Source organism: Carettochelys insculpta, chromosome 6 (assembly GCF_033958435.1).
Source record: "Carettochelys insculpta isolate YL-2023 chromosome 6, ASM3395843v1, whole genome shotgun sequence".
Classification (NCBI taxonomy): Eukaryota; Metazoa; Chordata; order Testudines; family Carettochelyidae; genus Carettochelys; species Carettochelys insculpta.
Window position 1 is genome coordinate 118312868 of NC_134142.1, and position 25877 is coordinate 118338744.

The window sequence follows — 25877 nt, forward strand, 5'->3', positions numbered from 1 at the left end:
ATGCAGCTCTATCCCTGTCTTCCAGCATATTAACCTCTCCCCTTAGCTTAGTGTCATCTGCAAACTTGCTGAGCGCGCAATCCATCCACGTCATTAATAAAGATGAACAAAACCAGCGCCAGTACCAACCCTTGGGATACTCTGCTTGATATCAGTCACCAAAGAAATAAAGAGCCATTAATTACTACCGGTTGCGCCCAATGATCTAGCCAGCTTTCTATCCAGCTGACAGTCCATAAATTCATAGAATACTAGACCTGAAAAGGAACGCAAAAGGTCATCAAGTCCAGCCCCTGCCCTCAGGGCAGGACCAAGCACCAGCTATATCATCCCTGTTAGATAATTATCCAACCTGTTCTTAAATATTTCCAAAGATGGAGAGTCCACAACCACCCTAGGCAATTTATTCCAGTTCTTAATCACCCTGACAGTTAAGAAAAATTTCCTAATTCCAACCGACATCTTCCTTGCTGCAGTTTAAACCCATTGCTCCTTGTCCTAACCTCACAGGCCAAGGAGAATAATTTTTTTCCCTCCTTGTAACACACTTTTAGGTACTTGGAAGCTATCATGCACAGAGTAGAACGGAAGAATTACTTCTCATGTCTTGCTCACAACACTCTTGTTAATGCACCCCAGAATCATGTTCTCCCTCTTCAGTTGCTTCATCTCACAAAGACTGTCCAACTCTCAACATTAGAGATTTCCATTTAAAGTAGAAAGCCCTTCCCTTGCATTAGAGCTCTTCAGAACACCCACACCTTTAAAAATGCTTCATATCCTTCACTCCCCTTGGGGAAGTTTTACAGAATTTTTCTACCAGCACTTTTATAACACTTGTTGAGCACCACTAGTGTCACCAATACTAGGAATTCCTGCTTCCAGCATCTCCCCGCACCCCCATGGGTGATTTGTCTTATCTGGAGCAGGATTAGAAGTCATGACATTATGTAAAAGAAAAATAAGTAGAACAAAGACCTAGACTACCCCTCAGTTGCCAGCAGCAGTGATGGGTGAAATAGCACATAGTGCCTCAATTTACGTGAGAGTCATGTTCCCACACACCCTTGCATAAAAATAATTTTGCGTAAGTCAGGGGACCTATTTTCCCCAGTGGAACGCATGTTTTGTTGCCAGGGGAAGCAGCAGGAGCACCTGGAGCTCCTTTTAGAAGGTAAGTTGTGGTGTCGGGGAGGGGGCACAGCTGAGGAGGGGTAAGCCTGGTGGTGGTTTGGGTCTGTGGGAAGGGGGGTTAAGGCTGGGGTGGGTTAGGGCTGCAAGTGGGGGGGTTGGTGGGTGGAGTTGAGCAACAGCTGTGCATGAGGGGTGTGTGTGTGGCTGAACTGGGGCAGGGGGGATTGAGCTAGAGTCACGCACAGGGGCACTGAGCCAGGCAGCAGGGGGTATGAACTGGGGCTGTGTGTGGGAGGTTTGAACCAGGACAGAGGAGTTGAGCCAGAGCCATGTGTGTGGCATGGTGAGCTGGAGTCGCATGACTGGGGGCGTGGTAGGAGGGGGTTGAACCAGAGCCGTACATGGAAGGGTGGCTGAGTCAGAGACATGCTTGGGCAGTGAGCAGGGCTGGGGTGTTGACCCAGGGCTGCATGGGGCCAGTGTAGGTCTGGAATGTTGAGCTAGGTCTGGGGGCAGCAGGATTTTGAGTTGCACTTAGATCACATTAATTCAAGTTAAGCATAACTCAAAAATTACACATTTCGAGGGTTTTCCCATCATTGTTGAATTTCCTGCGTGAAGACAAGATTTTTGTAAAGCAAATATTTGTTTTTCCAAAGACACCCTCTGCTCTGCTGAAGTTTAAAGGAAATTATCACCACCTCTGAGTGAGTAAAACACAGCAGAGCTTCTGTGTTCCCACCACTTCACGGGCAGAATGGATTTACTATGCTTCTTTCATTTTAATTTGGCTGCCCAAGGCTCCCTGTAGCATAAAGTCATCCTTGAAAACTTCCTGTCAGGGTGGTTAAACATTGGAATAAATTGTCTAGGGAGGTTGTAGAATCTCCATCACATGAGATATTTAAGAGCGGGTTAGACAGACCCCTATCAGGGATGGACTAGATGGTGCTTGGTCCTGCCATGAGGGCAGGGACTGGATATGAGAACCTCCATGACCCTTCTGGTTCTAGTGTTCTACCATTCTATGGTCTGTACTGCCACGAGTCCATTACACAAAACTCAGTGCTCTAGTTCACAACTGTGTTAGCATGCAACTGGGTTAGATAAGCAGAAACATTCCCCTGCCATAGGGTTTTTGGTTTATTAATGAAACATTCAGCTAGCAAACAGAAAGCCATTAATGCTTTGTGCCTCTGAGCCATAAGTCATGGTAACTTCAGAGAGCAAATCCATGGTGCGTAATGAAGCCAACACAAGTAAGTGCCCTTCCCTTCCCTCTGGTTAGGCCATTTACCTGGTTCAAATGTGACCTGACAGTGTGAGATTCTGAAACAGAACTGAATGCCCAGCTTGACAGCTCCTAATTAGCGCTATGCAGTGCAGGGGAGTGTGATAGGAGCTGTGCAGAGATGGAGCCTGTGGGTTTTAAGGCAGGAGTGGCCACTTTGTTCAGCATCTTCCTCCTCTGAAGCATGGAACAAAAGGGTTCCCCAGTCACACCCCAGGCACAGTGCAGACCGTGGCAGAGAAAGATTCTATGTGGTTTCCAGCACGATTAGTAAGGCGGTTGGCTACCGACAGAGAGACTTGTTTTTTTTAAAAAAAAGGTCTGTAAAGCAACAAGCTGTTGGACACAGGCTTGTACAAAGAATGGTTTTTGTTTAAACCAAGTTGGACCTTAGCCCAACGGTACAGAGCTTTAGAAAACACAGGTACATTCAAAACAGCACAGTGCCACTCTTTTAGAGCATGCTGTTATGGGCTCTTCACTTATCGCTTGTTGAGTACTTTACACTTCAACTGTGACCTTTAGCAATCTAGATTCAGCACTTCAACTTCAGGGTGCTACTCTTTAATGCACTGAGTACTGTGTTGATAAGCACTGAGCAAGTGTTCAGGCTGAACAGAAAAATCAAGACTCTCACAGGGCACATGAAGTCTACAGGTTCAGTCCACCCTTCTTCCAGTGGGTCAGACAGAACTATCCCATGAGACCAACTCTAACAGCTGCCCCTCACCTGGGACAGCTCACTTTCGTACCTGACTTGAGCAGGCAGGTGAGTAATTGCAGCCATTATGGATTGGAAAGCAGGGAGGAAATGGAGAGAAAAGGCCCCCAGTTGATGTATACAGACAGAACTGCTTTTGACTTGGGCACAAAAGCAACATCTGGGATTTGCTATCATTTATTTTTTTGAAATAAAAACAAGACACTGGTAATAAAATCCATACAAGCATATCAAACAGTCCAAATAAGAGTCACTTCTGGTCTAAGACCATGCATCAACGTTAGTGGGAGCTATAAAAGCTGTACATTATAAGTACTAAGAGGATGAAGACAGCCAGCCACTTATGTTATGTAATGCTGTCAGATCTCTATTAAGAACATTACACTGCCATCTACAGCTGTATCATCAGACAGCAGTTCTCAAAGTAAGTGAATTCAAGCAGTGCTACACAACAGCATGTGTAATGAACGGGGGACAGAACAAAAAAGGTGAGACTAAGAGGGCAATGCTGTATTTAATTTTGTTCTTCCTCAGAGGGAAGCTACAAGTTTCAACTTAAAACCCACCCCAGACAATAAGGAATGTGGCCTCAATTATTTTAATGTGATTTTTTTTAAATGTTAGACTTTATTTTATGCAAATAAAAAAAAGCCCATGGAAAAGATTTTTCTTCTTTACACAAAAGCCAGGACAAAGCTGAAATGGCAGGTAGACAGAAGAGGAACAATCTCCTTCCTCAGTATTTTTTCAGGTTGTAGGGCAGCCCCAGCATAGACTTGGTACCAGGCAGGGGTGGCGAGTGCCAGACAGCAGAGCTGGTGCGTTTGAAATATCGCGGCTTGTTTTTGTAGAAAATGTCCTCCAGTTTAGGGCTTGCAATGAGCCCGAAGAGCGAGTCAATATTTGGAGGGTTGTAGTATTGGTATGTAACAGCTTGATTAAGCTGAGCCCCTGAGAAAATAACCACCATGTCACACGAGCAGTCTAAGAAACATCTCAATGCTCTTCTTAAGCCTCATCCTCCTCTATATGGATTACAACAAGTCAATGCATGGGGCTAAGATCTAGCAGCAACCCTCAAGGCACTTTGGTCTTGCAGAAAGGCCCCACAGAGCCAGCTCCGGAAAAAAATTTGGCACAGGCAAAAGGTAGGGTTTAGCCTCGCATCATACAAAACCCTACATTCCCCCTCAGGCAGAGAATAAGTGGTTTCTAAAGGGATATTTCTCATTCCTGTTATCCTAAATATGCTGGAGAAGTCATCACTGAAAGCAAGGATTGGCTGGATGTTGGTGAACTCCCTACTTCTGTTTTCAGACAGAGCAAAATCACTTCAGCTCTAGCGATGAGCAAAAGGGACTGAATTAACACCTGCACATTACCTGCAGGAATGCAGCTCCCACTCAGGACTACAACTCAAAGCTAGTATCACGGGGCACTGCAGTAGGCTGAAGGCTCATGCATTTCTGGCCTAGATCGTGGTTTCATCTACTTTTAAGCCTCTGAGAAATCTGAGGCCATCTAAATTTTCAGAACAAAATAGCAGTCCAGAAGTACTTTAAAAACACTAACAAAATAAATTATTAGATGATGGGCTTTTGTGGGACAGATCCACTTCTTTGGATCATAGCCATACCAGAACAGACTCAATATTTAAATACTGCTTTTTTGTTTTGATCGTATATAGACTAGCATGGCTATCTCTCCATTACTAAATTTTCAGAGTTTTAGAGGGCATAATAAAATCTGCACATACCAGTGGCCCAGACAGGGATGGGCTTGCGGGGCTGGCTTTCATCATCTGTAGAGTCATCACTGTTCAGATCCAGCCCGTAGTTATTTGGATTCGCCTTTGGGAATCTGGGTTCTTCTGAGCCCGAAGGGGGCCTTTGACAGGAATCAGAGATGGGCGTTTTCTGAAACACAGAAAATTTAGGTATAAATCCTTTTAAAAAAAAACAAAAAACAATCCAGTTACCTTGCAGTGATACTTCCAGTCAGGAGTACTGAAGAGATATCTTCAGTTGCCAGAAAGTACCCACTTTGAGTTTAGTTAGTCTATTAGATATTTATCATGGAAATATCCCATCTTCTAGGAACAGGACATTTACATGGTGCATTCCAAGAATCGCTAATGCCAATGGGAGATGGTAGGACAGCTAATATCAGCATCAACAACTAAACAGCGTTGCTGCCCCTGCATACACTAGGTTTGAATCTCACATTGTTCTGTCGTACGTCTCCGTGAGCAGAAGAATGAAATAGATGCTCTGCTCCCTCCCAGGCAACCATGAGCAGTGGAAGACAGAAAGGGGGCAATAGTGCGACTCTGGCAGTCAATGTCATGTTCGCACCCACACTTCATTTCAACTCCAAAACTCCAGATCCAGAGATCATAACTGTATGTTTGTGGGAAGGCAAAAAATAGCCATATGATGATGATGATTCAGCAGGAACAGACTGATCAAATAACGTGGGCTGGGTGTGTCAACTGAGTCTAACTTCCTTAGATTTTTTGTCAAAGATCACCCCCGTCCTCCCCACGCTCCAACAACTTAATTGAGACTGGCATTCACATGCTCCTAAAGCAATACTGTAAGGCACTGTCCTATAGTAACTGCAAATGCCATTGCTATAGGGCAATCACCTGCAGACACTGCCGTTTCCCTGTAACTGCAGAGGACAGGCTCTGGACCCATTCAGAAAAGTCATATGAACTTAGTTCTAGCCTTACACTGAACGTTGCAGTACAGAAAGTCTCTCCAAATACGGGTGGGGAGCCTTGTCTAGTAAAGGCAGTACTCTTCCCACCACACCCCTTGGGGCTGAACAGGCTGCTTTGGCTGTGCTTTCAACCCAGGCCCATGAAAATGGGTGGTGGAGGGGAAAACTGAGACTTTACTATTGATCTCTCACTTAGTAAGCTACCAGGCTGTGCTGAAGCATAGCACTTTCAGCTACAGGATTGCTGCATATGCTGTTTGCTCAGTTTATCTGAACATACAAATAAAAATTAAAAAAAACCAGGCAAACGAAGCGTAGAGACTCATCTAAAGTCATATGGTACTGAGATTTATTTTTATGTTTGTATATTTTTAGAAGAGAGAGAGAGAGAGAGAGTGTGTGTGTGTGTCCGTGTCCGTCCGTCCCCGTCCGTCCATTCATGAGTTTTTCTAGACTGCCTCCTAAACAGTGAGCGCCAAGATCTAGAAGATTGGTCTGTAGCTTCCTCTTATCTTAACTTAAAGCAAGATCAGGGCTTGGAGGTGCCAGGACAATGGGATGTGCCTAGAATCTGATTGCTATCTGATTCCTTTCTGTTAAATGAGAAACAATGAGCCCATGGGGGCAGTTCTAGACAAGTGACCATGGGGAGCGGCTGCACCAATAAGCATGCCCAGCTGGAGCGCAGATTCAGCATGTTGCAGGCCACCAGCAAGTGTCCTCACTGCCCCAAAGACTCTGCTCTCCCGCCGCGGGGTCTGTTATTAGAGCCAGGGTAAGGGTGGAGGGAGTCCTGCTGGGCAGTGGACCTGCCAGGGAGCAGCTGCTGGCCAGTTCCAAACCCCCCAGCCTCCCCATCACTGGCAGGGCAACACGGTCACTGCCATGCCCCCACACCTCCCAGCCCACAGGAGGTGCTGGCAGCACAGCTGTGGCCTCCAGGGAAGGAGCTGCTGGCCAGGGCCAAGCAGCGCAGCCCAGGCCACTGTGGGCCCTGCCCCCGGACTCCAGCTACTGACTGCGCTGCCCTTAGCTCCCACAAGTGTCTGAACAATGCTGAGTATATCTGCAAATGTGTATATAAATGTAAAACAAAGCTTATACAATCAAAAGATCAACATCGACAATGTCATTCTCAGACCAGCAGCAATTGTTGCCCTGCATTTTCACCCTCTAGGGCTACATCTACACGTGCCCCAAACTTTGAAATGGCCACGCAAATGGCCATTTCGAAGTTTACTAATGAAGCACTGAAATGCACATTCAGCGCTTCATTAGCATGCGGGCGGCCGCGGCGCTTTGAAATTGATGTGCCTTGCCGCCGCGTGGCGCGTCCAGACGGGGCTCCTTTTCGAAAGGACGCCGCCTACTTCCAAGTCCCCTTATTCCCATGGGGAGGCGTCCTTTCGAAGTAGGAGCCCCATCTGGACACGCCGCGCAGCGGCAAGGTGTGTCAATTTCGAAGCGCTGCGGCCGCCCGCATGCTAATGAAGCGCTGAATGTGCATTTCAGCGCTTCATTAGTAAACTTCGAAATGGCCATTTGCGTGACCATTTCAAAGTTTGGGGCACGTGTAGACATGGCCTAGGTGTTCAGCAAAGCCATTTTTTATGCAACAGGAATAGTATGGTTGGAAAACACAACCAAGAGCACCAAAAGCAGCTACTCTGACTTTAAACTCATTGATCCTTGTCTACACAACACACTATAGATTTAGCACCACCTGCAAACATCTGGAAGATACTTATCATCTTGTTAACAGTTAGCATGGATGTGTCAAGAACAAATCACATCATACCAACCTGGTAGCTTTTTTGACAGGATAACAAGCACTGTGGATATGGGGGAAGCAGTAGATGTAGTATACCTCTTGCATGAGCTTATCAATAAGCTAGGGAAATAACGTCACTGAGGGTACTATAAAAACAGGTGCATAAATGCTCTCAGAAAAGTAGTTATCAACAGTTCACAATTATGATGGAAGGACAGAGAATGGGGCTCTGAAGGGATCAACTCTGGAAATGGTTCTTTTCAATATCTTCATTAATGATTTAGCTAATGGCATAAAGAGTACAGTTAAGTTTGCAGGATACCAAGCTAGGAGAGGGTGCAAGTGCTTTGGAGGACACAGTTATAATTCAAAATGATCTGGACAAATTGAAGAACTAGTCTAAGGTAAACAGGATTAAGTTCAATATGGACAAATGCAAAGGATTCCACCTAAGAACAATTAATTAATTTCACACATACAAAATAGGAAGTGACTGTTTAGGGTGGAGTACTACAGAAAGGGATCTAGAGATCATAGCTAAATATGATTCAACAGATAACACTTGCAATAAAAGCAAACATCATTCTGGGATGCAGTAATAGGAGCACGGGGAGCAAGACAAGAGAATGGAAGGTTGTATGAATTGGGCGTGTTTAGTCTAGAAGACAGGAGAGACAGAACAGCTTTTAAATACCTAAAAGGGTGTTACAAAGAGGAGGGAGAAAAAATATTCTCCTTAACCTGTGAGGATAGGACAAGCAGCAGTGGGCTTATGTTGCAGTAAGGGAGGCTTAGGCTGGACATTTGGAAAAGCTTCTGGACAGGGTGGTTAAACGCTGGAATAAATTGCCTAGGGAAGTTGTGGCATCTCCACCATTGGAGATATTTAAGAACAGGGTAAATCAACACCTGTCAGATGCTCTAGACCAGTGGTGGACCACATGTGCCCCAATGGGGCTTCACCTGCAGCCTGTGGACCTCCTGGCTGCCCCCTCCCCCATACTCCTCTTGTACAGCAGAACCCCCACACTTCTTACTCCTCCCCCTCCTTCATAGCACATTCGGAGGGCACAAATGGCCTAACTCACACACCATCCCCGCTCCTTGTGTGCTGGGGGGGTGGGGCGTGGAATGCTGTTAATCACCTGTTCCAGCTCCTGGAGGGAGAGGGAGGAGCAGGAACGGAACATGAGTTAAGCCATTTGTGGCCTGTGAAAGTGCTGGGAGGGAGAGGGAGGAGCAGGTAAGTGTGGATCTCCAGTACACGAGAGGTGCATGGGAGAGGGGGGCTGCAGGTGGAACCCCGGTGGGCCATGGGGTGCTGCAGCCCATTGAAATGAAGCAGTGCCACTCACACAGCCTGCTCACAATTCATGGCTGCCCATCACTGATCTAGACAGTGCTGGGTCCTTCCATGAGTGCAGAGGGTGGGACTCAATGACCTCTTGAGGTCCCTTCCAGTTCTAGTGTTCTATGTTTCTAAGGGGCTTCTTACAATGACGATCACAGCTTCAGGAGACAGACCTTTTCCAAACCAAGGAAAGGAGTCACTGATTCAATGCGTTAACTTCTTTGGGTGGGAAAGATGTGTAAGTGTCTGGCATTACTTGTCTGATACTATGCATAAGGTACAAGAGTCAACATTTGACAATCCACCAACTTACACACTTTGGATTCCATTCTTACTGTACCTCTCTGCTCTTATTTCTACAAATTGTTTCCATCTGGCACAGGAGAGACAAGGGCTAAGAAGAGACTTGTCTCCCCCCGCCCCAATAGTCTTTGTTCACTATGTAAATTCATTCCCCTCCTCTTCTCCATCTGTTCACTTGTCAAATCCTGTCTGACCCCTGGACTGTAAGCTACCTGAAGCAGGGAATGCATTACTTATGTGCACAGTGCTTAGTACTGACAGGCCCCTGGCTGGAATTCCTAGCCATAGCACAAGCCAAAAGACGACATGGAATTAAAACATTCAGCTCCTGCCTACAGGCAAGTGCAATGCCTAGTCATTTTGAAAAATAAACATAAGAATCCATGAGACTTTCACTTAGGCCAATTTCAATGCAGAGAGTTTGCTGAGAGCAAAAATTTGGCTTTGTCCCAGCTTAGCTGAGAAGTGGCAGTGTGTCAGAACGAGGCCCACCCCTGCTGCAAGGACATTTTCTATGTGAACCCAATAAATATCCCTTAATTTTTCCAGTGAGGTATGAAATACAGTCACTGACTAGAAGACAAATTAAGGTTTAGATGGTATCAGGAATCAGAGAAGCAGAAGTTATGAACGAGCCATGAGTTGGCTGGCTGGAAAAAAAAAAAAAAGTGCCATTAAAGTCTAGGATTTCAGTTTGCTTCAGTGAACACATCAAAGCTACAAACACACGGGATGGAGCTTCAACCCCACTGGTATTAGAGAGAGTTCAAAGTAACCAGTGACACAAGGGAGGTTTCTCAGCTCCCAGGTGTCACTAGTGAGAGAATACAACACAATGCCAACTCCCACAATCCTTCAGTATCTAGCGCCGTCATGTGGCTATGTCCTAACACTTGTTTTAAATTTCAAACCAATTCTCTCCACCGATTCTATGTTGAGCCAAGTTCCTTATAGCTGCTCAGGACGAGAGACTCCCTGCCCTCTTTGAAGGAGCACATCCCACACAAAGAATAGGTCTCCATGGACCCAGGAAATTAAATCCCAGAAGATACGGAAAACCCCATCTTTGCTCAGGCTCTTGGCTCCCTTACCTGCATTGTTGCATTCAGCCATTTGCTGGGAGCAATAGCAACACATTCTGGTGGCTGGGTTTTATTTTCCTGGGATTTCTGCTGCTCCTGCTCTTCTGGGCTCTGTTCTTCCTAGTAACAAGTAATAAACAGATCACCTTGCTTCCACTCCTACAGAACCAAATATGTACTATATGAGAGGTCCATTCTTCCCTTCCCTCCACAGGATGGGCCCACTCATCTCTTCCCTCTGCAGGATGGACCCTTCGTTGCTGCACCAAATGAAAGGGACAGATGCTCTCTCCAGAGTGGAGGAGCAGCAATTCTTTGTTAGATTCTAACACAGTCTCTTGCTGACTGGAGAAAATTAGGTAGGTCCGACTGCTATCCCGCACTAGGGGAATGCAGCTGGTAAAACTAAACACATGCTCAAGGCTAGAGACAAACAGAATGAAGTCGGCTGTATGACAACCTCAGTTCCCTACCTGCTTTTGGTTTTCCTCCTCCTCTGTGACCACCGCCAGCTCCATCTGCAGGTGAAGAGGCTTCCCCTTCTCTTGCTGTTTGTTATTCCTGGTAAATCAAAGCATAACCAAGTGAGACAGGGCCCAGGTCAGCTCCTGGCCATGATGCTCAGATATGGGACATCTTTACCGAGAACCCACTTCTACAGCCCTTCTCGTAGTACAGACAAGATCTGCTTTGCCATGCTTGTTGCTCTGCCCTCTTCTCAACGGGTGTGGAAACAGGCCAGCTCTCACCTCTCCTTTGCCTGTTCCACCTGCCGCTGCTCTGCAAGTTTCTTCAGCTCTGCCATCTTCCTCCCCTTGTCCTGCTGTTCATCCTCTTTCCTCTTCTGAAGTACCTCCTGCTGCTTGCGTTCATCTTCCTCCTGAGAAGGCACAGCAAGTCCACTTCTATGCTAAGTGTGGCAGGTGGGTGAGGTAGGGGGGGTCCAGTGCCATTTCCTGGCCTTAATGCTACAGTCTGACCAACTGTCACCACCACCACTGCTGTCTTAAACCTCAGTTGTGCAGCCCCTCCTTCTGTCCCCCATTTGCCCCTTTAGAAAGAGGGACATCACCACCCCCTGAAGGTTACAGCATTTAGGTTATTGTTCTGCCCTCTTTCCCACATCAGCACATTGTGCTGGTTGCACCAAACTCTTCTCCTGCAGGGTGGGACCCGATCTTGCTCTTACCACGTGCAGCACTTTCTGGGTCTTTCGGACCTCTGTATCCCCAGTCTTCTTCGTTATTTTCTTCTTCATCTTTTCCTCTACCACCCTCTCTTCTCGCACCTGAGAGAATCACACACATCAGGTCTGGACTCTGCCCAGCCTCACATGGGACCATCTTGCCATGCTTATCTATCACAGAAAGAAGAGACAGGAGCTCTTCAGGTGTGGTGGGGCTCATCTTATCCCGTGCAGGAAGATGCCTTTCTCTGGAGCAGAGTGAAAGTCCCAAGGCCCATTGAGGTGTGTATGTGTTTTAAAGACAGCACCCTGTGCCAGGAGTTCAGCCACAATCAGTTCACAGGAGGAGAACACCACCACCACCAGGAATAACTGGAAAAAGCACACAAAAAACAGTTACACAAAATCCAAAATACAGGATGCCATGTTGCTGTGTTACCTTCAGCTCTGTTCTCAACAGGTTGGAATCAAAGAAAGCAGCTCTTCCACTAGAGCTGTGCTGTCCAACATGCTAGCCACATGTGGCTATTTGGCAGGTTGAGTGTGGCTAGCTGGCTTGAACAACAAAATATGCAGTAGTGGCTGCTGCTTCAGAACTGGCTGGGCTCCACAGCACAAGGAACTACATGCAGGGGCAGGGGTCCTTGCACTGAATATGGATTACAGGAATGGCCCAAAAGCTTTAATGCAGTGTGAACAGTTACCTTCCTGTTCCAAGTACAGGTCTGTTTGGACCAAATTCTAGGCCCGACGAGGAGTGGAACCAAGTTGACCTCACCCAAGCCCGAGAGAGCCAAGATTTTCTCCAACCAGAGCGTAACCTTTCCAAGAAATCTGTCTCAGCAACACCACCTGCTCCAGCTCACAGGGTCAGCACAGCAAGAAACCCCTCTCCAGCCACAATACGGGCTGTGCAAGGAGCACACCAAGGAACTGTAGTGCCTGTCACTACCCAGTGCACACAAGGCACAGTGAATTGGTGCCAGCAGGCAGGAATGGGGCACACAGCTGGCACTGAGCTGAGCCCAAACGTAGGGGGAGGAGAACTGAGTCAACCCCAATTTAAGCACCTGGCTGTTTTCCCACTCAACTTGGGCCCAATGTTTGTCGTTTGGGGGGGCCACTAAAAGCCTTGATCAGAACAAAAACTGCCATTATTGTGGGGCTAACCAGACACTTTATGGAGTATGCATAACTGGAAGTGCTTTGTGCAAAAAACTGAGTAATCAGTTGAATGTCTATATTCTGCATGCGCATTTAATATTTCTAACTTCAAATAAAGTATAAACTTGCATTACTGATGCAGGCATGCTAAGTAAAGGCCATTATGGGTATTTCAGAAACTTGATGACGCGTCTATGAGGTCAATGATCGTAAATGGGTTTGATTTTTCTGTGGGCCAGCCTGTAGGAGAGGCTGAGAGTGCCCCACAGTCATTTTGGAGCATCAGCTTTCATGGGCAAAAACCCGCTTCGTCAAATGCATCTGATAAAGAGGGTTTTTGCCCACAAAAGATTATGCTCCAAAATGGCTACGTCTACACTAGCCAAAAACTTCGAAAGTTTACTAATGAAGTGCTGAAATACATATTCAGTGCCTCATTAGCATGCGGGCGGCCGCGGCACTTCAAAATTGACACCGCTCATCCAGACGGGCCTCCTTTTCGAAAGGACCCCGGCTACCTCAAAGTGCTGCAGCCGCCTGCATGCTAATGAGGCACTGAATATGTATTTCAGCACTTCATTAGTAAACTTCAAAATGGCCATTTGCATTGCCATTTCAAAATTTTTGGCTAGTGTAGACACAGCCAATATGTTAGTCTATAAGGTGCCACAGGACTTCTTGTCTTTAAAGATCCAGACTAACTCGGCTACCTCTCTGATACTTCCCACAGGTCATGTGTTTAGGTCACGTGATACTGAGACCCATCTTGTATATTGTAACTTTTCTCACTGAAAAGTGAGAAAAAGTTCAAACTGATGCTCTAATACTGAGTAGCCTCGTTACCCACTCATGGCCCCTGGGGTCATGGTCATTAGCACTGAGGATTTTATTAACCGCCCATCTATTTATCACACAGGGAAGCAACCCACCACTACTGCCTACTGCAGGGACAGGCAACTATAAATAGTGACCCTGCACCCCACTGGGGTTCCACCTGTGGTCCCATGGCCCATATGTCCCTGCCCCACATGCTTCTTGCACGCTGGGGTATCAGACAGCTGCACTTGCAGCTCCTCTGAAAGTGCTGGGAGGGAGGAGGAGTAGGAAATCGAGGGCTCCAGTGCTTCAGAGTGAGATGCAGCCGGGGGTCCATGGGCCACAGATGGAACCCAACTGGACCACATGCTGCCCATGGGCTGCCAGTTGCCCACCACTGGCCTACTGGGTTCACTGCTCATTGCCATGAGAAAATCCAGCTGTCCCCAAGGGCTCTGTTTCCAGGTTGGGTCTCTCACCTTCTCGCTCTTCTCCTCAGTTTGAGAGAATTTCTGTTCAATCCGCTTTTTCTTCTCCTCCTCCATCTGCTCCACCCTTTCCCGAGCCTGCAGCGCTTTCTTCAGACGCTCCTCACGTTTCCTGGGGACAAGTGGGGACAGTTGGCTTTGGCTACAGGGGGAATTTGCCCTAGTTACAGCTACTGATGTCCCACCACTGGAGCAGTTAGTGCGCTCGTACAGTCCCCCAGCGCATTAGCACAGTCTACACTTGCAGGCTCCATTGACACGAACAGCAGCTGTACACTAGCTACGCTAGCTGTTTGCACCAACAGACCTGTAGCTAGCTACCAACGGCAGGAATCAGGGCAAGTGCAGACATGACCATGAAGTGATTCAGAGCTGAGGCAGAGCCGGAGCAGCTGAAGGGGCAGCCACTCACAATTTCATCTCCTCAAGGCGCCGTCTCTTTTCCTCCTCCACTTTCTGTTTTCTTTGTTGCTCAGCCTCCTGCTTCTTCCGCAGGCTCTCCAGCCGCTGCCGCTCCTTCTCCTGGAGCGGGCGGGAAGCTCAGACTATACCTGGCTGCAGGGGCTAGTTCCTGCACCTGGTTACTTGGGCACAGGAAGCCTTAAGAACACACAGCTGAGAACTGCACCTTCAAACAGAGACGCATACACACTCCCTCCAGAATAGAGCACATGTGTTAGGAAAGAGACAGGGCTATCCTGGTACCAGTGCAAATTCAACCACTCCAATTCCTGGAGCAGAAAAGGAACTTGGAGAGCGAGTGGTGCAGTTCCTGGGCATAAGACCCCACCGGCCCAACATTCAAGCAGAATGAAACAGTTACTGCAGAGGACGTGTTCAGGCAAAGACACCATCAGTGACTGTGCTGCTGCAATTCACCACACACCAACTAATGGCACTAGCCAGTTTCAGTGCTACAAACGTCAAGATTCCTCCTTTCTTTTCAGAGTTCTGAAGAGACCCCTAGATACCCTTTTTAAACACAAGGTCATTTGCAGCTGGGAAAGAGAACGGGATGGGATCTTCTGACTCAAGCCAGGACCTCCTCAGAAGTTAATCTTTTATCAACCTAGTAGGCAAGAGACTTCAACAGGCAATCAATACCAAGCCCCCTGCACAGGTCCTCTGAGGAGCAGCAGGAGAACAAGAACAGAGCAATGGTCTTCTATATTTTGTAGAAGACTGAAATCAACAGCCCACATAACAAAGATTATAGATGTTAAACAAGGCCTGCAATACCAAAGAACTGGGTGCCAGGGATAGCTAAACAGAAGCAGCCAACTCTACGACACTAGGTAAAAAACACTACCTCATCCTTGCTACTAACTGAAGGAATATTTCTAGCAACACAGGACCCTGTACTGGCACAAAGTGGATAAGCTGAGCACCATGTGGTCAACATCCTTTTTATATCTTGAAAGTTGTTCCCCACTGGAAGAAGAATTACAGTGGAAAGTATTGTCCTATAAATGTCAAATCCTCCATTGTTCACTGTGGTAAAAGGAGTCCTAGAAGAAATGTCCATGGGATGTGGATTTATCACATTAGGACAGTTTCCCTTCTCTGACTCCTTCAATTAGAGTCCACAATTGTGGCACTGCTAAAACAGGGCCCTGGCTGCCCACTCTTTGTGGACTGCATTTGGGAGGCTCCAGTTTGAAGAGTTCAACAGAAGCCACTTAACTCATGCAGACCTACGGACAACACCAATGCCACTACTGCACTGAGGGAGAGGCCTCCTAAAAACTGGTTGGTTTTGAAGCTTTCAACTCAACATTACACAAGGAGCCTCTAATGCTGGATGTTGATCAGCACAGCCAGTTTCAAGGCCAAGTGGAACAGAGAGGGTAGTGTTTTTTTCCCAAGATGCTAGAAAGCACATGTGGAGGGCTTAAAGCATAGAAGTTAAGACCTTCCAAATTACTGAGTTCATTCCCAGTGGCTAAAATATGATTGTTGCCTACAATACATTCTCCTGGGCTTTGGCCAGCCCAGTTTGAGTGACGTAAGTAGCATCTCCTCCATTATTTTGCTTGGAAATTGTTTTGTACGCTGAAATGTCCAATAGCAATCCCCTTCATCAGAGATTCTCAGTCTGTATTTGCCATGGCTGAGTTTTATGCAGGTACTACGAGATCCCTGTCGGGCCACTCTAAACAATTTCACTCACTTCCTGGTGTGCACACATTGCACATGCTGCCCAGTACATCACCACATCACTCTCAGATAAGACTCTGAAAAAACAGTAGGCTGTGTGCAGGTTAGTGATGAGGCTAAAGGTCTGACAGTGCCCATTAAAGAGGTAATAAAGGAGTTCACCGAGCCCAAAGCCCCAGTGGTTAGGGAGCCATTACTTACAACAAAATCCCCCTGTGTAAATAGGAGAGAAGAAACAAGGATTATTGTTTCTGGAACTAGTCAAGGAACCCTAGACTCAGAACCCCCAGACTCCACTCACTTTGCCCAGCAGTAACTTATGATGAGGTCACATTGCTTCTCAACTCCACAAACTCCAGATTCTGTGCTGCTTGTCTTACAATGTCCAGCAGCCTGCTAGGCAGCAGAGACCTGATTTCAGATTCAAACAAGTGTCCACTGGCGATCCTGGAGTTTGGCAATCCCAGAATATGATGTTTGGGATGAATGTGACTGAGCAACAGAGTTGCCAACAGACCTGCCGAGCCCTGGGGCCAGGTGCAGGGCAAGAGGAGGCTTTGACTCCAGTGCCCCAGAAAAGGTGGGCCCTTAGGCAGAACGGGCTGGATGCCAGCCCTTCAGTACTGCCTGGGGCTCCAGTGGTGACTAAAAGGGCTCAGTGCTCCAGCTGTAGTGACAGGCGAGAGTGCTAGATCCTTTTAGACTGCTGGGTCCTGGGGCAGCTGTCCCCTTTTGCACCCCAATTAGCAGAATAGCTGAGATTTCTCTACATTTACAGGAAAGCTGTAAGGAGTCAGACCAGATTCATTATGATTTTATGGTAATCCTATACCATTAGAGTTTTAAAAATGCACATGATCAGATATGCAGAAATATACTCAAACCTTTGTTTCCCTGACTGATCTTCCCCTCAGCCCAAGGCAGCAATGATGCCACCACTACCCCAGGAGCAAATTACACTCCTGAGGGAAGTCTGCAAAATTTTGCAGAAATTGAGGCCAGGCATGCAGAATTTCCTCCTTCTCCCTAAAATCAGCTGCAGAGATTTGGCCATTAGTAGGGTCCACTGGAGCAGCTTGCAAACTGAAGACAAGTCCATGGGGAGGGAACTGGGCATCTCAGTGGCTGCACTCCCTAGCATGCCCTGAAGAAAGTAGGTGCTGGTGCATAGGAAACTTTGTGCAAGCCTGACAGCCAGCATCAGGCTGATTTTCCCTCCAGATCCCTGGGCTCTTGGTTCTGCAAGTGTGGATTGGGGTGAGGCATATGTGCAGCTGGGCTCAGAGGGATGGTGGGGATAGATGGTCTGTGTTTGGCTCCCAGCTCTGCCATCTGAGGGAAGGGACAGAAAAGCAGGAACTGGTTCGGCATAGGGGTTTCTTTAACTACGAGGGAAATTTGTGTGCGCCTCTGCGTTGTTAAACGTATTTGCTGACAAGTAATTTTGAAACACAATTGCCACATTAATTGAAATGGACTGGATTATGCACAGTTATTTTAACAATTACATTGACAGAATTTTTAAAAATCTTGTGCTCAGACTCTTTAGGCACAGAAGTCCAATAGAGTAACCCTCCTACACAGCCACAAAGGCAACAGTTGTGGGGAAGCAACCTGATCCCAGCACTTGGCATGGAAGATCAACGGGTTAAGCTAAAAAAATCTCAGGCAGTCAGTTTCATAGTGACAAAGGCGATCAGCATGGCAGTGCACTCCTGGACACACCTGACCCTGACATTACCTATAGCGTACTGTTGCTCAGGACACAGAGCTTTGTTCTCCCATTAATACCTGAGAGTCTCACTCTGGAAGGAGCATCTCCAGGCATCAAAGGGGAAATGAGATTTTGTGGCCCATTCTGTTTTTAGCCTCTCTACCAAGATCACTGGCAGAAAGGTTTGGGAGCTGGATTTGACAGTGGGTGATGTTTGCACCTTTCCCCCTTTGGAACCTTTATGTCTTGTGAGGCAGATTTGGGGTGAGAATTTCAGAGCAGAGAACCCTGCCCACCACTCCCACACATCTGCTCCTTCCGTTTCACTCTCAACCAAAAGGCATCACCTCTACCTTGGGATCTGGTCGAGTGGGAGTCTTGCGTTTGATGAGGTTTTTCATTACGTTACTCTGCCCTGGGGACCCTGGAGTCGTGAGCAGCTGGTTCTTCTGCACTGTCTGTAGAAAGTGTTTGAATGGACGCACAACCTACAAGGAGAGCAGAGGGCATCAACCTTCTGCAAAAGGGGATCCAGAAGAGGCAGTGTGATATGGAGCCACAGCATTTACTCACCTTGCTGACTGGACTGGGTGTGGCTGGAGTCTTGCTTGCAGGAGAATATGGGTTCTTATAGGAAGGAGAGAGGTTACAGTCTTCTAGCTGCTTCCCATTACACAATTCATCCACAGCTTGCTTATAACTCAGTCTACTGAAAGAGTAAAGGTGATGTTATTGATGCAGCTCAAGAAACATAATTCTTGGCCTTCCTTGCAGCCTTTAATTTGTCTTGTACAATCCCTCCTGCCTCCACAGTGCCATCAAGTGATCTACTGCACCTACGTGAGCACACCACTTACTCTCAGAATGCAGTGATGAAAACGCTAGGAAAAGGGCACAGGAGGTGGTGTGAGGTCAGGAGGGTTATTGGATCTCCAAAACCATAGGAAAAATAGCCTCTCACAAAGCAAACAGTGTTCTTCTCCAGCCCCAGCTTCCGTGAGCGATGGATGCCAGCATCGCAGCTAGCATCGGCAACGCAAGGTGGGCCCGAGCGCACAAGGTATCTGAAGGCGCGTTGTACACTGTTTATTCACAAACACCAAGCAAAAGGTTTCATTTGCTTTGAAGAGTCTTTGTACATGAGCTGACTGGTAGGGTAGAACGTGCTGCCGCTCTTCCCAGGTTCCCCAATGACTGGATGAAGCTGCATTTTTCACAGGATCAAAGAGAGCCAGAACAAGGGGCTAAAAAGGACAGAACTAACAGCAACAACTGCACTTGACTGGCCTTCGGTGAATCTTTACTACCAATATCTTTGTATGTGTAGGAGAAACAGTAGCTGGGGAAGCTAAGGAAAGAGCCAAGAAAGTTAGGTATTTAAGGCACTAAAGATAAGACTTTGTTCAAGCTACTCTATGAAGTTGCTGTGCACCATCCTCAGCTCCTCTGCCCACTCCTCTTCTCCAAGCAGCACTCAGAGGTTTACAAACACAGTTCCTTGCTATGCCCTTGGGAGGGAGGGGGTACAACTCACCTACCATAAAATGGAAAGCAGATGCGCTGGTTAAGTGACCTGCCCAGAGTTGTACTCTGGTTCTAGTTCAAGGGTGGGCAGTAATTTTTGAGGGGACAGGAACTCAGAATTTAGTAAGTAGAGTATGTTTGGACACATTTGCAGAATGAACGATGAATGAAAAAAAATCAAGATGCTGGTATTTGGCATAATGGATGGTTTGAGTAGGAGAGGCAGACCCCACAGAAAATAGATTGACGATATAGCAGACTAGTGTGGAGCTAGTCTACAGAAACTTAGCCACTCTGCACTGGACAGGGGAAGATGGAACGAAATAGTGAGAGAGGCATCAGACACCAATGGGCACTGAGCCCACGGTTACTGATGATGTCTGTCTGGTTACTGATGATGATTTCCTGTGGAGGTGGTGTGGGGTCTGGGATGTAGGTTGGGTGCAGAAAGGAGCTTGGGGTAGGGCCTGGGGTGCAGGAGAGCATTCTGACCTGCAGGAGGGTGCAAAAGGGCGTGCAGGGTCTGAAAAGGACTTGTGATACTGGCAAAGGTGCAGAGGGCTTGGGTGTGACCTGGGGTAGGGAATTGGGGTGCAGAAGGTGGAGGAGTGTCAGGTGCAGGCTCTGTCCAGGAGACACTTACCCTAAGTGGCTCCCAGCCAGCAGCCCAGTGAGACCTTAGGGTAGGGTCCCTGCCTGCCACACTCTGCTCAAAGTAATCAGCAGCCAGGGCCAGCCTGTGCATCTGTATGCAGTGCACCGTGATGTTGGGGGAAGTGTCTGTGCACTGCCTGTGCCACAACTACAACCCAGCCAGCTCTCACTGGTCAGCTTCCAGCCTATGGAAGGCGTGAGGATTATGCTGGGGTTACAGCCAGTGCACAGACCCTCCCTATGTGCTGTGCAGAGGCACACAGGCTGGCCCTGGCAACCAGCTGCTTTGAGACGTGTGTGACAGGCAAGGAATCTGCCTAGGGTCCTGCTGGGCTGTGGAGCTTTGGCGGCTCAGAGGATTGTGGTTGGCTGGACTGGAAGCTTTGGCAAGCCAGATCCGACCTGCAGGCCGTATTTTGCTGCCCCGTTCTAGGTCCATGTATGCCTAATTCAACAAGCCTTTCAAGAGACCCTATTTTCTATTAAATTGATGAAAAATCTATAAACCCCAAAATTTTGAGAGATTAGGGGGATTTGAAACCCTCTCTGACCAATCAAACCAAAGCATTCAACCAAGTACATGATAGATAACTACTCCATTATTCCAGATCACTCATCTATTCCTTTTTCTCTCCCGCAGCCTGAGGCCAAGAAGGGAACATACCGGATACCTGAGGGAGATTCGAGTGGTTTGGCATTCTGGGGCTGCTCCTTGCTCCCATGGCGCTGAGGAGTGCCACTCCTTTTCAAATGGTGCTCTGTGAAAAAAACTAGTTAGTTTCACATGTAAGACTTCCCACGGCAGAGCTCTGATGACAGAAGTCCTTGTCTTCATGGCTCTCAAGACAAGCTACCTTCACAACCATAAAGCAGAACACAACTGCTAAGAGCTATGCTAGTTGGACGCCTTACCCTGAAATAAAAGAGCAGCACACTAGCTGTTTGAACACTAGTTTTGTACCTCTGCATTAAGCCAATTACAAAAGGATAGATTTAGAGCATGCCCCTTGTATGCTCATGCACCTGCTGTGCAGGAGACAGACCATAACATGACACTGGGTGCTCCTGCCCCACCCATAAGATAGTCTAACAGGATCCTCCAACCAATGCCTCTTACGGGTTTATGCATTTTCTACAATGAAAACTGATCATCTCTCATAGCTCCTCAGAGGCAGAGTGAGATGGGAAGTGCCACAATCTCTTCTTGCTCCTCCTCAGTTTGTTTCCTGCATCTCAAGAGTGTCATTACTTGGAGCACTCTCTACTTCGGTTCTTAAGCGCTGGACACCCAAACAAACTGAAGCTTTAAGATACATTTTTTTTCACAGAACCCCATCCACTAGCTGCTCAGGCTGTCCAGTCAGACAGCCCATTTTATTTCATAATTGTGCAAAATATACATGAGAGTCTTACTGTCCCTCTAGAAACTGGAAAGAGCCCTTGCAGCATAGTCACTAGGTGGCAAAGATGCATGACTAACTAACTATCTGACCTTTCCTAAACCCCCAAGGGACCTCCACAACCCCTTGCTTCCTTGCTTCTCCACCAATGATGAGCCTCAACAATATTTACCTGTACTGTTCTCTGCAGGTTGCTGCTCTGCCCCATTTGGCTGTTCAGCATGAGCTGACTGTTCTGCAACAGGGCTGCCTTCATCTGGAAGAAGGAAGTTTTTCTGAGAGTGTTTGAGAGTCTGTAGGAGAAGGAAGCAGCTTTAGCAAAACCCCCACCACAAAAACAAAGCTTCAATAAGCATTCTATGTCTTGGAAGGTGGGAAAAGGAGGGGTGCAAATCCAGTGATTGTGGAGGGATTCCAGGGTTACAGCCTTCTTGTTCACAAGCTAGGAATGGCTCTTTTCTCTTTGCAATGGCAGACTACCATGTGCAGTCCTGACTACTGCAGGCATAGGATGCCTGCTCATGGAGCACAGGCAGTGCAGGAAGGGAGCGTTACAGACTATCTATCCAAAAAAGGAAACCAGTGAGATTTGTCCTTCCTACACTGCAACTCTCAGGTCAAGAATTTAGACTGATTAGCAAATTTGGGTGCTCAACCTGAGGCAGTTTAGGCTGATGTTCAGCAAGTTAGTACTCAGCAATTTCTGGGGGAAAAATATCCCTTCACGAGTGGCTAGATGGACCCCCCCCAAACTGAGACATCCAAGACCACTAGTCACTTTTGAAAATCTTGGTCAAGCACCTTCACAAATCAGTTTTAAACCCTAGTTTGGGGCTGCGTCAATTCCTAGCTAATGAGGGGGGAAACAAGCTCAATGCACCACAAAGGTCAGAAAAGGCACATGCTCCACATGCATTAGGATCTTTTGAAGAACAATGGGAGCAAGATCTAAAACAACACTGACTAAGGAACTGAAGCACTAAAATATTCTAATACAAGCCCTTAATTTCACTCATTTGTATCATAGTAGTGCTTAGACACGCCAGTGAAGACTAGGCCCAGTTGTGTTAAGTGCTGCACAGAACAGTCTAAGGAGCTGAGGCTGTAAATAGACACAGAAGGGTGAGTTTAAACAGGATAGCCCACAAATAGAAGATTGGAAACAAAGAGGGTAAGGGCTGGGTTTTCAAATACAAGTATTGTTAAAGATCTTTTCTTAAGGCCAGGTCTACACTAGACCGTCAAGTAGACTGTAGAGACACAATTCCAGCTATGGCAACTGTGTACCTGGAACTGACTTATCTGCAGGCGACTTACCTGGCCATCTTCACTAAGGAAGGCTGATGGGAGAAACTCTTCCATCAACCTCCCTTACCCCTCAGGAGATTGAGGAGTACAGGGGTTGACAGCTGACCCCAGATAGTTCAATTTCTCATGGCCCCACCAGACATGTGAAATCAAACCCCAGAAGATTGACCCTGACAGAGTTATCTTCTGGGTAGTGAAGACATACCCTGAGTGATTCACTCAAGGTAATACAGGAAGTCTGTGGCACAGCAGGCATTTGAAACCAGGTTTTGGGAGCCATAATCTACCAAAACCCCAGGGGAAAGATCTTTACTTCCTCAGAAATGTTCCCTCTTCAGACAGTAGAAACAGAATAATCCCACAGGTACACTCTCCAGTTTCAGCTATAGTAATTGTACCATCTCTGTAGAAAGATCTAGACTCAGGGGCTGGCAGGTCAGAAGCAATACTATTAACTTACTGCGTTTGTCTTAGGAAAGCCTGACCTGGGTCTTACCTTGTCACATTCAGCATTTGGTTCCAGATCAGGCCTGGAGAGAGAGAGAGAGAAAGTTTTGACAAGTTATCAGCCCCCACAGAGGAAGCAAGGAAATTATGGGTTTTAATCTTGTTGTGCCTCTGCCAGAGGTTTCTAGATACCTTGTTACAAGTGACAAAGACACAATTCTAAATCTGCTTCAGTATATTAATTTTATCTAAGGGTGATCAATGGAGGAACTGCTTGCACATGCTGGAGTCAAGACTCATGCACTGAACTCTATAATCTTCAGGCAGAGAGTGAGAGTTTACTTCAGTACAAAACAAAACCTTGTCTGAACAGGCCAGATGAGGGTGGCACAGTAAGATGCTGATATAACACTAGGGAGTTTATACCAGGAGTGGGGAATTTTGGGGGGTTGGGGCCCATTGGCCCACGGGGGGGCGGAAATCGAGGAACACACAAGTGAGAAGGAAAAAAAAAAATTCCGAACATCTAACTGACCCAACCCCCAAATGAGAAGGAGAAATAAAATCCCTCCTAGATGTCCCCTGCAAAGCAGGGTTTAAAAAAACCACCTACACACCACTCCTCACTCCCTTCCCATCATGGGAAGGAGGGAGGCACTGGGGTTCAAAACTTACCCCCCCCTCCACAGTTCAGATTAACTCTCCTTGGGGCACAAGGCTAGCAGATTGTGAGCCCTCCAACTCTGGGGTGGAGCCAAAAATGAGGGGTTCAGTATGCAGGAGTGGGCTTCCAGGGAGCCGGCTGGGGGTGCAGAGTCTTGGTTGGAGGAAGCTGGGGGGAAGAGGACAGGGTATGGGGTACAGGCGCAGGATCTGGACACAAGGATCAATCAGGAGATTGTGGCACCTTGCTGGCCACAGCTCCTGGGAGGACACAGGTGCCTGTACACCACCCTGCACTTCTAGCCACCACCCCGCACCACTCCCATTGGTCACAATTCCCAGCTGGAACAGGGAGAGGGGAGACCTGAGCCTCACAGGCTGGATCAAGGCAAAGCACCAGCCTTAGGTTCCCCATCCCTGGTTTGTACCCTTTACGGAAAGGCTTAGTGCTGCTCAAGACAATAGAGAGGATATGCCACAGCCCTGCAGCACAGATAGATGAGGCTGCAAGTCTTGAAGACCATGAAGTGTACACCTCTCCAATCCGGGAATATTCGTGGAAAAGGAAATTATTTCATAGGATTCAGGAAGTTAAGAATATACATGGGACCCAGCAAACCAAACATATTCATAGACTGAGACTAAGGGAACAGTTCCTTAATTAAGGTGTCTGATATCTTGCACTTGACTTCCATACTCTGCAAACAGATTCCCCTTTTTAGGTGGCTCAGTATAGACATTCTCGAGGAAGAACGGATCATACCATACCTCCCCTCGGAAAGGAATGCAAGATGGTCAGGCTGAGGAAGGGCCACCCCTATGCAGCACGAAGAATTAAACTACCAATTACAGGTGACACTTGACAGTGACAGACTCTGCATACGAACTTCCTATCCATTTTCTTGCAAGACTTTCCATGCCTTCTGCCTATTTGACAGAGGATGCTCACCTGACATTGTTTGCCTCTTCCTCCACAAATACCTCCAGGGAGCTATGGCCTGGAGGAAGAAAGATAAAACAAGACACTACCTTGTGGTCTGAGGCCTGGTCTACATTAAGGATCAAAGTCAATCCCCGATATGCAAATAGCACGGCAAGAATTGCATAACTAGAACTGATGTATCAGGATCGATGTTCTTCCCTGGTGTGGACCAGGGATCTTTGGGCGTGCACCAACAGCTCTTAGTCTATGTGCCAGCCTGGAGTACCGTGGTCGATAGCCGAGCCCAGAGAGTTCAATTTTCCTGCATCTTCACACACGTGGCAAAAATCAACGCCTGGAAGATTATGGAAGGGTTGGCATGCCGTGATCAAATGTACCCATAACCCTAACCTGATGCATCCTATAAGGAGCTGTTCCTGGGCAATAAGGTCCCCTTCTCCAAGGGACACCTTGCATTCCCACACAGACCCGTCTCCTTATACTGCATAAGATTCCTGAAAATATGGGGCACCACTGGGTCTTAATGTTCACCCACACCTGCCTCTTCCTATCCCTATTCTGTGGATCTGCTCCCTCTAGAGTGGGTCTAGTTAGATTGAAAGTGAAAAATCCTGCCAGGCCTATTAGCAGAACACATGAAACAGCCATTCAAGTGATAATGAAGCCATTTAACAGACATTTGCTGACTCATCAGTTTCTGTATTTACAGCGTCAGTTTAAAATTTGTTTTGAACATATTTCATTAGCGTGCTGCTGAAGATTAGCAAACACCGCCCTTAAAAAAAAGCCGTCATCTCTCCACTCCCGCTCCCCACCTCGGCTGCTACAAGGCATAGAGGCAACCACTTTAACAGTACCACATAGGGTAAGGACAGCTCTGTTTCCACCCTGAGATTTTCAATGAAGTGCAAAGCACCCTCGCTTGATTTTCTACAGAAAACAACACACACTAACAGTCATATAGCACTTTAAAGACTAACAGAATGATTTATTAGGTGATGCACTTTCATGGGACAGACCCACTTCTTCAGATTCC

General features: G+C 47.2%; 1 protein-coding gene across 1 annotated transcript in view; it reads right to left on the reverse strand.

Moving 5' to 3' along the window:
* Nucleotides 1-3331: 3331 nt before the first annotated feature.
* LOC142014837 (inner centromere protein-like) overlaps nucleotides 3332-25877 on the reverse strand; it is a 28724-nt gene continuing 6178 nt past the window's right edge. Inside the window, exons 4-17 of the mRNA XM_074998023.1 lie at nucleotides 24848-24896; nucleotides 23285-23318; nucleotides 21653-21773; nucleotides 20745-20838; nucleotides 18476-18611; nucleotides 18256-18390; nucleotides 14444-14553; nucleotides 14023-14143; nucleotides 11567-11665; nucleotides 11127-11257; nucleotides 10851-10938; nucleotides 10387-10497; nucleotides 4903-5062; nucleotides 3332-4097 (exon numbers count right to left, since the gene is read on the reverse strand). Of these exons, the coding sequence (XP_074854124.1) occupies nucleotides 3883-4097; nucleotides 4903-5062; nucleotides 10387-10497; nucleotides 10851-10938; nucleotides 11127-11257; nucleotides 11567-11665; nucleotides 14023-14143; nucleotides 14444-14553; nucleotides 18256-18390; nucleotides 18476-18611; nucleotides 20745-20838; nucleotides 21653-21773; nucleotides 23285-23318; nucleotides 24848-24896 (1604 nt within the window). The 3' untranslated portion in view covers nucleotides 3332-3882. The remainder of the gene's footprint in view (nucleotides 4098-4902; nucleotides 5063-10386; nucleotides 10498-10850; nucleotides 10939-11126; nucleotides 11258-11566; nucleotides 11666-14022; nucleotides 14144-14443; nucleotides 14554-18255; nucleotides 18391-18475; nucleotides 18612-20744; nucleotides 20839-21652; nucleotides 21774-23284; nucleotides 23319-24847; nucleotides 24897-25877) is intronic.